This window comes from Mesoplodon densirostris, chromosome 3 (assembly GCF_025265405.1).
Source record: "Mesoplodon densirostris isolate mMesDen1 chromosome 3, mMesDen1 primary haplotype, whole genome shotgun sequence".
Lineage (NCBI taxonomy): Eukaryota > Metazoa > Chordata > Mammalia > Artiodactyla > Ziphiidae > Mesoplodon > Mesoplodon densirostris.
The window spans coordinates 153,521,026-153,535,080 of record NC_082663.1 but is presented as its reverse complement, the minus strand read 5'-3'; the positions used below and the strand labels follow the sequence as shown (position 1 = coordinate 153,535,080).

General features: G+C 42.3%; 1 protein-coding gene across 1 annotated transcript; it reads left to right on the top strand.

Moving 5' to 3' along the window:
* The first annotated feature begins 2,589 nt into the window (after positions 1 to 2,589).
* On the top strand, positions 2,590 to 12,694 carry THOC3 (THO complex subunit 3). The gene is made up of 6 exons (XM_060094826.1): positions 2,590 to 2,939; positions 3,827 to 3,983; positions 5,397 to 5,601; positions 9,362 to 9,523; positions 9,643 to 9,743; positions 12,396 to 12,694. Exons 1-6 carry the CDS (start codon positions 2,673 to 2,675, stop codon positions 12,557 to 12,559), a joined length of 1,056 nt encoding a protein of 351 aa, XP_059950809.1. The 5' UTR covers positions 2,590 to 2,672; the 3' UTR covers positions 12,560 to 12,694.
* The last annotated feature ends 1,361 nt before the right edge of the window (positions 12,695 to 14,055 follow it).

Genomic DNA, 14,055 nt, shown 5'->3' with positions numbered 1-14,055 from the left:
CTTCACTGTAGGATGTCTCCCTCGGCCCCTGAAAATTCCCTCTACACATCCTGGCATTTCTGGAATTATTATTTTTGATCTGATTCTGCCCTGAATGACTCAAGTTCCTATGACTCCCATATATAAAAACATCCTGCAGAGTCTGAGCAAAGATCAGCTCCCAAAGAGAATTTCTGGGTTGCAGAAGGGACTATAACAATGGTCCATCGACTATATTTTTCAAAAAATGTGAAGATCATAATAGCATGGAAATGCTGGGGAATTTTTATAGATTCAAGGAGACTAAGGAGACATGATACAGTATAAAATCCTAGACTAGATCTTGTACTGGAGGAAGAAAAATGCTCTAAGGATATTAGTGGGTAAACTGACACAATTGAAATACAGACAGTAGATTAAATTCTATGTTACTGTTCAAATTACCAAAGCTTATAACTATGCTAGGGATAGGAAACAGAATATCCTTATTCTTTGGAAATACTCATTGAAATATTTAGGTGTAAAGAAAAATGATGTATGCAACTTACTCAAACAGTTAGGCAAAAGAGTAATACGTGTATGTATAGACACAGCAAATGGAACAAAATGCTAAAACCAGGTGAACCTGGGCCATGGGAATAACAGCGCTCTTAGTACTCTTGCAACTTTTCTGTAAATTTGTTAGTTTTTCCAAACAAAACTTTTTTTAAAAAATGGCCCATGCCTCTGTTCCCCTGAATTTTATCTCTTTGAGACTCTCTGACTTCAGTCTCATAGTCCCTAGAAATGTGCTATTACAACTGTCTCAGTGAAGAGCAGTGGGATACACTTATCACAACTGAGGTTCTAACATTTGTGTTTATAGAATATAGAAAAAGAACTCAGGGAAAATGAAATAAAAAACACATAACATACAAAAATATAGAATTAATACAGAAATTCAAAGAATTACATTTATAACCTAGAGGTTTCAGATACTAAGAATCAGAGTGTAGAATCTGAAGTTAGTACCTCTAATACCAGCCATGTGACCTGGAGCAGGACATTTTACCTCTTCGTTCTTCAGTGTCCTTATCTGGGACCAAGAGATATAAATTCTCAGTGTATTTAGGAAAAAAAATATGCGAGTATATGAAGAAGATTCCTGAAAATGAAAGCTAAGGAGGGAAAACTAGATACCAAATAATCTCCCACCCCAAGATCTTAGTGATGTCATCAATATTCTTTGGAGTCTAAAAAGCTTTGAAGTCTCCAAGAATTTCTAGTTGTAAAGGGGTAGGGAAGTGAATTGGGGAAAGAAAAGGGCCTCATTTCCTAAGGTCCCTCTCAGAACCTTGTGCTTTATATGTGGACTCACTTCGTATTTAGGACCTTATGACACTCTCCCATGCAGCTGGTGGAAATGTAGATTGTTAGAACTTCTTCAGGTGTTTTGGCAATATTTATCCAAATTTAAAAGTGCATATGTGCACAATGAAGGTTGTATAGGGATGCTCACTGCAGTGTTGTCCTAAAAGCAAATCGTGGACACAAAATGTCCACCAAAGGGATCAGTCAAATAAACTATTATGCATCTATATCATTAAAGACTGCCTCCATGAAAAGAATGAGACATATGCATATACTGATAAGAAATGATTTCTTACAGGTGTTTATCATAGAAAACAAGTTATGTAAGGAATGCTACCATTTTGAGGGGTGGGGTAGGATACACATACACCTATCTACCTCTCCCAAGGTGCTTATTTACACTTAAACTATCTCTGGAAGGCCACAAAAGAAAGTTAACAATATTTTTTGGAAGGTATGGGTATGAAGTGTGGGGAATAGTCTAAAGGGCATGACACAGGCAGACATTTACTTTTCACTCTGTATCTTATATATTTTTGCATATGTAATCATGTGAATATAGCCCCTTCTAAAAACAAAGAATTTGTATATTTAAAAACATCCCCAAACCCCTTCTCAACACCTCCACCTCTCTTTCCTCCCCTCCCCCCCACATCCTCCATCCTCCTTCCCTCCCCCCTCCTCCTCCCCTTCCCTCCCCTCCCCCTCCCCTTCCCTCCCCTCCCCCTCCCCCTCCCTCCCCTCCCCCTTCCCTTCCCTCTCCCCTCCTCCTCCCCTCCTCCTCCTCCCTCCCCTCCCCTCCCCTCCCCCCTACCTCCTCTTCTCCCCTACCTCCTCCTCCCCGCCTCCTTCTTCCTCCCGCCCCCACAAACTCCTAGCCCTTTACCCGGGACAAGTTCATCAGCTGGTCCTTCTCCAGCAAGAAATTGAGAGCCTTCAGCTCTAAGAGAGGTGGCTGACAGGTGGGGAGCAACCCTAGAAAAAAGGTGTTTCTGACTGACGGCGAACGGAGGTTTAGAAGAATTGCGTTGGCTTATTTCTTCGATTAAACAGGGATTCAAATATATATACCAAGTAGTAGGTAAGGGGAAAATAAAGACCCTAAAAACCTCCTAACCGTTATTTGTAAAGGAAACTTAAAGTGGAACCATGACTATTTGAAAAGGGAAAGGCGGGCGCGCGCTGCAGGCTGGGACTTGTAGTCCCTTCTGGGTGGTCCACACTGCGGCTGCGCGGAAGAGTGGGCGCTCTCCCGCGTGCGTGCGTGCGTGCGGCGGCGGCGGCAGCGGCAGGGCTGACTGCGGTCCCGCAGAGTCAACCCAGCCGGTGTCCGGCAGCTCGGCATGGCGGTCCCCGCGGCGTCCATGGGGCCCTCGGCGCTGGGCCAGAGCGGTCCTGGCTCGATGGCTCCCTGGTGCTCAGTGACCAGCGGCCCGACGCGCTACGTGCTCGGGATGCAGGAACTGTTCCGCGGCCACAGCAAGACACGCGAGTTCCCGGCGCACAGCGCCAAGGTGCACTCGGTGGCCTGGAGCTGCGATGGGCGTCGCCTGGCCTCGGGGTCCTTCGACAAGACGGCCAGCGTCTTCCTGCTGGAGAAGGACCGGTTGGTGAGCCGCTAGGACCCGGCCCAGGCTAGGGAGAAGGGCTGTGGTAAAGCGAGGTGTGGTGGCAAGGAGAAAACGGGGATGAGGAGTGTGGAGGTGAGGAGAGGGGAGGAGAGTGAAAGGGTGTGGAGATGAGGGGCGTGTGTGATGCGAGACAGAGGAGTGTGAGGGTGAGGAGGGGGTGAACGGGCTGGGGTGGTAGGGGGTGAAGATGGGGATGCTGGAGAGGAGGACTGGTGGTTAGGGGAGGTGGCGGTGTGTAGGAAGTGTAGTAGTAAGGAGGTGTGAAGATGAACGGGGAGTCGCGGTGCGGGGATAGTGAAGACCGGGGGTGAGGAGGATGGTGGGTGTGTGGGAGAGTGGTGGGAGGAATTGTGTGGTGGTGAGGGGTGGCTAGGGGCAGTGGTGGTGGGCTCACTGCGGTGGTAAGGAGGGCCTCTCTGAAAATGATAGGGCCTCAGTGGCAATGAGCAGGTGGGTTGGGACCCCTTGGTGGCAGAGAACCAGAAAGAAGGAGGAAGGCCAGGGAGAGCCAAAGAGTAAGGGCATTGATGTGGAACCCATCCTCAGAACAGTTCACACTGATTGGGGAGGAAGGGAGGGAGGATATTGGAAAGAGTTTGGGGGAAGAGGCTTGGAAGGATTCGACTCTCTAATTACCCAAACTTTTGTTGGTCACAAGATAGCTCGGTTTAAATAAGGTTAAGAAGTTACATGGGGGGCTTCCCTGGTGGTGCAGTGGTTGGGAGTCCACCTGCCGATGCAGGGGACGCGGGTTCGTGCCCCAGTCCGGGAGGATCCCGCATGCCGCCGAGTGGCTGGGCCTGTGAGCCATGGCCACAGAGGCAGGTACATATGGGTGAAGTGACATCTGTATTCTGTTCTTTCAGGTCAAAGAAAACAATTATCGGGGACATGGGGATAGTGTGGACCAGCTCTGTTGGCATCCAAGTAATCCTGATCTCTTTGTCACTGCATCTGGAGACAAAACCATTCGCATCTGGGATGTGAGGACTACAAAATGCATTGCCACTGTGAACACTAAAGGTGACTATTCAGAGTGGGCAGTAGGAAGATAAGCTACTTATAGTCATTCAACAAGCATTTTTCAAGTATCTTCTCTGTGCAAGACCCTGTAGGTATGGGACATCCTGAGCTGAATAAGACAGTTTCCAGCTCCAAGGATCTTAGGGTTTAGTGCAAGGAGAGAGACATATGTATAAAAACAACACTAACGTAATATGACGTGGTCATCCTATAACGGAGAGGTCTACAAACTGGATACCCAGAATGGAAATGCTTAAGTCTGCCTGGGGGAGATAGGGAGGGCCTCACAGAATTTGAGCAAACTCTTAGGGTAGCCATATAGATTTAGTGGTCAGGGTGCATTGGGTGGGCAGCTTTAGCACGGAACAGCATGTGCAAAGGAATGGAGAATTTGGGGAATCTGCTGATAGACTAGAATGGCTGATCTTGGAATAAATGGCTTTGATGGTCTGGGAGAAAATGACCTGGAAGTTATGCAGTACATTTACAGACTGTTCTTCACCACGTATTACCTTATAAACCTTGAGGCCCTTTATTAAATTTTATTGACTAAGATGTTATTGATTATAAGATGCATCAGTATTTTATGGACCATTAGGAAAGAAAATAAAGTTTTATTTATCATATAGTCATGATACACCGAAAATTTTGAGATGTATCCTCATGCATTCTAAGATACATTATAGGTAATAAAGTGTGAAAAAATATGCATCTTAGAATCAGTAAAGTTGATGAAATTTTTAATTGATGTATTCAATGTGGGCTACTGGACTTTGTTGGCAAGACGTGTACCTGGAGGTGGAATGATGTGGTTTCCCCAACGAGACAACTGGTGATATGTGAGTGATTTAGGTGGTATATGGATGAACATTAAAAACTGATTGTGTATATATTTTAATGCCTACTAGAAAAAAAAGAACTAGCCCATAGAATTTATTGCTGAAGTGAAGCTATTTAAGTAAAAATTTCGGGGGTCAATTTTAATAAAAATCTTGAATGAAGAAAAGTATAGCTGTTACATGGATAGTACAAAAATTGTGAAAATGGCATGTGAATGACTGGAGTTTGGGAAGTGCTGGTGTAAGAGAGTTAGAGGCTTTGGTGTCAAGTCTGGGTTTAGATCTTGGCTGTGTTACTTCACAGCTTTGACACTTTGGCTCCTTTCTCTTCCATTTTTTCATCTGTAAAATGGGGGTAAAAAGTGTCCCTTAAAGAAACGTGAGAACTAAAGGGGGAAATTTGTAGATGAATGTGCTGGACTCCCAGTTGATCTGTAAGTGGTAGTTCCCTTCTGTTGACGAGGACCTTAGTGAATGAGCTCTGGCGATAGCTCTAGTTTTTCTATGATAACAAAATAAACTTCTGGAGGATTATGGGCTAACATTACCTTGCTGATTATATGTGGGTTCCCAGGGGAGAACATCAATATCTGCTGGAGTCCCGATGGACAGACCATTGCTGTAGGCAACAAGGATGATGTGGTGACGTTCATTGATGCCAAGACACACCGTTCCAAAGCGGAGGAGCAGTTCAAGTTTGAGGTCAATGAAATCTCCTGGAACAATGACAATAACATGTTCTTCCTGACAAATGGCAATGGTTGTATCAACATACTCAGGTGAGGGGGTTCTAGCTGAAGGGACTGTCATATCTTTGCACTGGGTGCTGTGGTGGATACCAAGGTGAATTAGATGTGAGTCTATTCTGAAGGACCCAAAAGGACTAATACAGTTGACCTTTGAACAACACGGATTTGAACTGCTCAGGTGAATTTTTTCAAGAGCAAATATTACAGTCCCACCTCATCTGGGGTTGGTTGAATCTGGGATGTGGAACCTCGGATACAGAGGAACCATGGATACAGAGGACCAACTAAGTTATATGTAGATTTTTGACTGTGTAGAGAATTGGCACCCCTAATCTTCTTGTTCAAGGTTCAACTGTAGTAATAAAGAATTCTAACCTCTCTTGAGCACCTTTGAACTAGGCACCTTATATTTTACTGAGTCCTCAGAGAAATCCTAGGGAGTTGATGGTGTGCTTCGCATTTCACAGACGAGGATCAGGGACTCAGAGTCACTAGTCAGCTGGTGAGCACTAGAACTGGATGCACTTGGAATTATAGCTAATTCGTACCCTTAAAGTCTCCACTTAAATATCACTTCCCCTCCAGGGAAGCCATCTTCACCCCCAAGGTTAGAAACTTATTTTGTGTACTTCCTGTTGGAAGCATTTCTCATTCTACATTATAATTGCATGTTTACTTCTCTGTATCTTCCATTAGACTGTAAACTCCATGAAGGTAGGGACTGTATTTAACTTGTTTACTGTTAAATCCCTAGTGCCTAGCCCAGTATCTGCTACACAAAATTAGGATCTCAGTGAATATTCTCTAAATGAATGAAACTGTGGAATTGAAATTGAGGTTTGTCTGATTCTGTTCTTTCTGTTATCTTGGGTGAGCAATGTAAGGCAGAGTGAAATAGGCTCTGTGTGAGAGGCTGGGAGTTTGCTGTAGAATCCCAAGGAAAGAAACTTAGATTGATTGTGGCAGTTGGGGGTTGAAGGAGGCAGCTTCTGAGCTTGACCTTGAAAGATCAGTTGAATTTTAAGAAGCAGCAAAAGGGAACTGCACAATTGACAAAACAAGTGAGAATTAGCATGATTTATTTAGAGAGTAGTTGGTAGATCAGGGTTGCTGGGAGTGGTGGCAGATAAGGTGTCTGAAGAGAGACGTCCTGAAACGGGAAGATAAAGCTGAAGTATAACTTGAGACCAGGTTATTTGGGTCTGGAATTCTATGCATAGCAATTTGAACTTTATTCTGTAGGCAATGTTTTTTTTTAAGCCTTTTTATTAGAAAATAAAACAGATACAGAAAACCACGAAATATAAATGTATAGCTTAATGAACTAGTATATGCTTAACACCTGTGTAACCCCACCAGGTCAAGAAATAGTACTTTGCTGGCCACCTCAGAAGTCTTGCCATGGGCTTTGTCCTTCCTAATCAAAACTCCCTCCCCCCAAAACAGTGTTGATTTTTATAATATTTCTTTGTAGTTTTAGCTACCAAGTGTGCTTCTCTAGATACTCTAATTTTGCCCACTTAAAAAAGTTTGGGGCTTCCCTGGTGGCGCAGTGGTTGAGAGTCCGCCTGCCGATGCAGGGGACACGGGTTCGTGCCCCGGTCTGGGAAGATTCCATATGCCGCGGAGTGGCTGGGCCCGTGAGCCATGGCTGCTGAGCCTGTGCGTCCGGAGCCTGTGCTCCGCAATGGGAGAGGCCACAACAGTGAGAGGCCCAACTACCGCAAAAAAAAAAAAAAAAAAAGTTTGATATATCTTTTTAAGTCAGCTAAACTACGGAGTCCCTCTCCATCCCTTTCTTTTACTTAGAACTTAGCTGTTGAAAAAGCAGGCTGTTAACCTGTGGAGCTTGTCCCAGTCTGGATTTTGCTGATTCCAAATGCTTGCTTATTTGTTGGAATTTAAGAGACATTTCCTCTAATCTGTTTGGTTACCCAGGAATATAGTTCATTTAGAGAAGGCAGGATAAATGGTTGATTCTTTCCCTTTGTCATTAGGTAATGAATTAGTTCTCTATCACCTCCAAAGATGATCAGCTAGGGTTTTTTAAATAAAAAAGAATCATTATGGACTCATGGATTTAAGCATGGTAGAAGTGTTTCAGTCTGTCATAATCATTATTCTTATTGAAGCTCAAATTATCTTATTTTTGGCAAATGGGATCCTCTTCAAGTTGGTTCCTGAGTCTTTTTTTTTTTTTTTTTGACATAATCCTATTAGTCTTCAGTTTCTTGCTCCCTGGTATGACAAGATATGCCAGGTTCATCTTGTGTTTTTCCTGCCTCAAATCTTTAATCAGAAAATTCTCTGAGAATTCCTGGATTCTTTTACTAGAAAATAATATTGGAGCTAGGAATGTCCATATTGTTGGGTTGACTCTTTCTAGACCTTTCCAGTGGACAGAGCTAAGAAGTATATGTATTGTATATACCTTAAAGATAAAATACTTTGTGAATTCATACTGATAACTTCCAGTTAAAATCTCTTTCCTTCCAAACTGAGTGTTCTGGTTCTCAGAGATGTAGGGGATTATAGAATTTGAATATCCCATGGTTGCTTATTACCTTCATCCCTTGTTACACATAGAGATATTTCAGAGTAACAATACCACCACCACCACCACCAATATGATTGCTTAAAATAGTAAATTTTGCTTTTTGAATATGCTTTCCTCATTCTTCCTCCATTAAAAAAAATTGTTAATACTATGTATTGTCAGATTATACAGCTATTACATATTATACCTTAAACATATATAATTTCCACAAGAAACTACATATTTAATGCTCATTACCAGCCTGGTAAGTCTGGTACGTCTCTAGTCACTGATTGTCAAAACTCACTTTCCAGTTTTGATTCCTCAGGAAGAGTTCAGGGGAACAAGATTCCCTGAGTTCATCCTTATTATAGCTTATATACTTCTAAAACTTTAAGATACTTTATGGGGCTTCCCTGGTGGCGCAGTGGTTGAGAGTCCGCCTGCCGATGCAGGGGACACGGGTTCGTGCCCCGGTCCGGGAAGATCCCACATGCGGCGGAGCGGCTGGGCCCGTGAGCCATGGCCGCTGAGCCTGCGCGTCCGGAGCCTGTGCTCCACAGCGGGAGAGGCCACAACAGTGAGAGGCCCGCGTACCGCAAAGAAAAAAAAAAAAGATACTTTATTATATTGTGCTTATTATTTGAACTTTTTATAATTAATCGTTTTGCTAGATATAAAAATTTCAATTCATATATTCTTGCTGGTGTATCTTAAGTATGTTACTCCATTTTCTTTTCGCATAAAGTGTTACTGTCAAAAAGTCTGACAATCTGGGCCTCCCTGGTGGCACAGTGGTTGAGAGTCCGCCTGCCGATGCAGGGGATACGGGTTCATGCCCCGGTCTGGGAGGATCCCATATGCCGCGGAGCGGCTGGGCCCGTGAGCCATGGCCGCTGAGCCTGCGCATCCGGAGCCTGCGCATCCGGAGCCTGTGCTCCGCAACGGGAGAGGCCACAACAGTGAGAGGCCCGCATACCGCAAAAAGAAAAAAAAAAAAAAAAAAAAAAGTCTGACAATCTAAAGTCCAGTAATTTTACTACCATACGTCTTCATGTTGGTTAGTCTGGGTTCATATTCTCAGGTATGTGGTGTTTCAGTATATTGTTTGACATCTTTTTATTTCAGGAAAGTTGTTTTGAAATTCCAGTCTTTGATATTTGTTCTGTTGTTTTACTTCCATTTTCTTCTCTTACCATCTTAGTACCACGGTCCTCTTCCCCCAGTTTGATTGCTGTCTGTCTTGTTTCTCAGCTACCCAGAGCTGAAGCCTGTGCAGTCTATCAATGCTCATCCATCCAACTGCATCTGTATCAAGTTTGACCCCATGGGGAAGTATTTTGCTACAGGAAGCGCAGATGCTTTGGTCAGCCTCTGGGATGTAGATGAGTTAGTGTGTGTTCGGTGCTTTTCCAGGTAAGCAACTCTGCCAGCACTTTCCTTGTTGGATAAATTCGTTTTATGTCATGTTGGGTGAAACTGGGCCCTCCTCTCACTGGGTTATTTTAATGTCTCCTCTGTCTACTCTGTTATAGGCTGGATTGGCCTGTGAGGACCCTCAGTTTTAGCCATGATGGGAAAATGCTGGCATCGGCATCAGAAGATCATTTCATCGACATTGCTGAAGTAGAGACAGGTAACTATACCCTCACTACCTTAATGAGACTCCTCTGTCTTTCATTTCTGGCCATCAGGACTTCTCCTGTCATGTGTTTTCATCTCTGCTGATTACTACTTTGCCAGCATTAGCATAAATGCCAGCCTTAGCACAGACTCCTTAAGGCAAGTTTGTTTATTATGACTATTGTAGTCAGGTAATGGAGGGAGCAAAGAGTTAGGAAAGAAAGGGGTAGGTCTGAAAGAGAGTGATTAAAGAAAATATTTTGCATTTTATTCAGTTTTAATTCTTCCATTATAATAAAATTTTTAAAATACAGAAAGGGAGAAAAATGAATGAATAAATGGATGGATGGATGATTGAATGAATGATCCCACCATTTAAATACAGCCTCTTTTAGCATTGCGGGATATTTCTATCTTTTGCCTGTATGTGGACTTAAAAAATACATATATACATTTTATAATTTAAGAAATTATTAAAATAGATGTGATTTGTTTTAAAAAGCAACAAAACAGAACTTGAAAATAGAAAAATGAGAGGTGAGTATTCATTTTACAAAAGAATTTCTCCAGATTTATTTTTTAACGTAGCTTTATTGTTTTGGGAAATACATGATACTTTATTAAAAGAATTCAAACTATATAGAAAACTTCAAAGAAAGTAAAAAGCTTGACATTCCACGATTTAAAGAGTGCCACTCTTGATAGCATTTTGGTGAGCATTGTCCAGCCATCCAGACATGCAGCTCCTTCATGTCCTCTTGTGTTCATGTGATGCAGGCATGCTCTCCTGCTGCTCCGGGGCCCTCCCTCCTCACCTGCAGGATCTTACAGCTTCTTACATGGCGATGGCTGTTGAGCTCTACTGCTGTTTTTAATGGGGTTTAGAATTCCATTGGCTATACCAGTATATACCTAAGCCGCCCCACTCTTAGATGGCTTCTGGTCTTTACACCATTATAAATGATTCTTTGATGAGTATCATTTTACTTATGTAGTCATCCTTTTGGGTAAAATTGGGATTGCTGAGTCCAAACTGCTCACATCTTGTCAGGAACCAAACTTCCTTACAGAAGGGTTATTGCAGTGTTTACTCTCAGCAGCAATGCATGCACAGAGTTAAAGGCCGAAAGGGAAATGGAAGGGGAGTAGCAGCCTCCGACACCATTTTTTATGTCTGTGTAACACAGAAATTTGCTCAGACATGTGGCTATACATTGCCAGATCCTAGCATTATGAAGAGCGTTTAACCGTCCCTGAAATAGATTACTTAAAAAAAAAAAAAACTATATACAAAGCAGAAACAGACTCACAGACATAGAAAACAAACTTATGGTTTACTAAAGGGGAAAGGGAGTTGGGGGAGGGATAAATTAGGAGTATGGGCTTAACAGATACAAACTATGTAAAATAAATAAGCAACCAGGATTCACTGTATACTGCAGGGAACTATATTCAATATCTTGTAATAACCTGTAATGGAAAGTGATCTGAAGAAAAAAGAAAAAAAATCAAAACTAAATCACTTTGCTGTACATGCTCTACAACTGAAACTAACACAGTATTGTAAATCAACTATACTTCAATAAAAAAATCATCTTCGGGCCTCCCTGGTGGCGCAAGTGGTTGAGAGTCCGCCTGCCGATGCAGGGGATGCGGGTTCGTGCCCCGGTCTGGGAGGATCCCATATGCCGCGGAGCGGCTGGGCCCGTGAGCCATGGCCGCTGAGCCTGCGCGTCCGGAGCCTGCGCGTCCGGAGCCTGTGCTCCGCGACGGGGGAGGCCACAACAGTGAGAGGCCCGCATACCGCAAAAAAAAAAAAAAAAAAAAAAAAAAAAATCATCTTCTTTATACACATACACACATACGTATATATGCATATGTATGTGTGTGTATATATATACATATATAGATATACATATATATATATAAACAGCTTTATTCAAATACAATTCACATACCATATAGTTGACCAGTTTGAAGTGTATAATTCAGTGTATCATGCATTTTTAAATCAGCACCACACTGTGAACATTTTACTACATTAATCTTAACTCTAAGGTTGAAAAAAAGTTAAGCAGGACTAAAAAAAATGGCTTGGAAAAATTGTTTAATTTCCACAAGTAGGAAGAAAAAATTTTTGGAAAAAGAAATCTATTTGCAAGTCATTGTGGTTTAGTAGAAAGATCTGTGGCTTTGGAAACAGTCTGACTTCCTGTGCGGACTCTGCTGTTTCCCTTTTTTTTTTCCCTGCTGCTGCTTTGAGGTGTGACTTAACTGTTCAGTCACCTGTTTCTTTATAAAATGGGGTATAAAATCATACTTGCCTTGCTAGATTGTCAATATACTTTATTAAGATAAAGTATAATCCATCTGATGCATAAGGGGTGCTCAACAAACAGCTGCTGTTGCTGTTTTTTCAGGAAGGGTAGAACCGGGTTCAGAGCACAGGCTCTTAAGTTAACTGGCCTGCGTTCACATCCTGCTCTGCCACCCACTGCCTCGTGACCCGTCTGCACCTCAGTGTTCTCTGCAAAACGGGGTAGTCATTGTACTTATCCTATAGGGTTATTAAGCAGATTAAATGATTTAATGTAGGTAAGTACTTGATGAGTATGGTCTCTTATTATTAATGTATTGATTGGTTTCTCTCTTTTGATTGGTATAGGAGACAAGCTGTGGGAGGTACAGTGTGAGTCCCCCACCTTCACCGTGGCTTGGCACCCCAAAAGGCCTCTGCTGGCATTTGCCTGTGATGACAAAGATGGCAAATATGACAGCAGTCGGGAAGCTGGAACTGTGAAACTTTTTGGGCTTCCTAATGATTCCTGACAGGGGGACCTGATGTATGGAGAAGGCCCAGGCAGAGGCTTCCATTGTATAGTTAGCTTGGTCTGTTCTCTTGGAGTTGGTGGGCACCTAAAGTATTTATAAATTGGTATAAATTGTACAAGTCTTTTGTCCGGCTGCCCATTCCAGTTTCCTTCGTATTTGTTATGGTAGCTGTTCCCGTTCCTTGCCCCCTGCAGGAGGGCTCTGCAGTGATGACACCAGCATACCTTGTCCTGTGGGGACCTCCCATCTTTCTGCTTTTGGGGATATGGTGGACTTTGTTAGGTTTGCTTCTGCTTGCCACCTAGTTCGAAGGGGTAGGTGAGGAAGGGTGAGACGGGGATGGAGATTTTTTATAATAAAAAATAAATACATTTACTGTTGGGAATTGAGCATTTAAAAAAACTAATTATGGGACTTCTAGGACTTTAAAAATTATGGTAACATTATCATTATTATTTTATGTTTTTTTAAAATTTAATTTTATTTTTTTATACAGCAGGTTCTTATTAGTTATCCATTTATACATATTAGTGTATACATGTCAATCTGAATCTCCCAATTCATCACAAGACCACCCCCTGCCACTTTCCCCCCTTGGTGTCCATATGTTTGTTCTCTACATCTTTGTCTCAATTTCTGCCCTGCAAACTGGTTCATCTGTACCATTTTTCTAGGTTCCACATATATGCGTTAATATACAATATTTGTTTTTCTCTTTCTGACTTACTTCACTCTGTATGACAGTCTCTAGATCCATCCACGTCTCTACAAATAACCCAATTTCATTCCTTTCTATGGCTGAGTAATATTCCATTGTATATATGTACCACATCTTCTTTATCCATTCGTCTTGTCGATGGGCATTTAGGTTGCTTCCATGTCCTGGCTGTTGTAAATAGTGCTGCAATGAACATTGGGGTGCATGTGTCTTTTTGAATTATGGTTTTCTCTGGGTATATGCCCAGTAGTGGGATTACTGGGTTGTATGGTAGTTCTATTTTTAGTTTTTTAAGGAACCTCCATACTGTTCTCCACAGTGGCTGTATCAATTTACATTCCCACCAACAGTACAAAAGTGTTCCCTTTTCTCCACACCCTCTCCAGCATTTGTTGTTTGTAGATTTTCGGATGATGCCCATTCTAACTGGTGTGAGGTGATACCTCATTGTAGTTTTAATTTGCATTTCTCCAGTAATTAGTGATGTTGAGCAGCTTTTCATGTGCCTCTTGGCCATCTGTATGTCTTTGGAGAAATGTCTATTTAGGTCTTCAGCCCATTTTTGGATAGGGTTGTTTGTTTTTTTAATATTGAGCTGCATGAGCTGTTTATATATTTTGGAGATTAATCCTTTGTCCGTTGATTCGTTTGCAAATATTTTCTCCCATTCTAAGGGTTGTCTTTTCACCTTGTTTGTAGTTTCCTTTGCTTTGCAAAAGCTTTGAAGTTTCATTAGGTCCCATTTGTTTATTTGTGTTTTTGTTTCCATTACTCT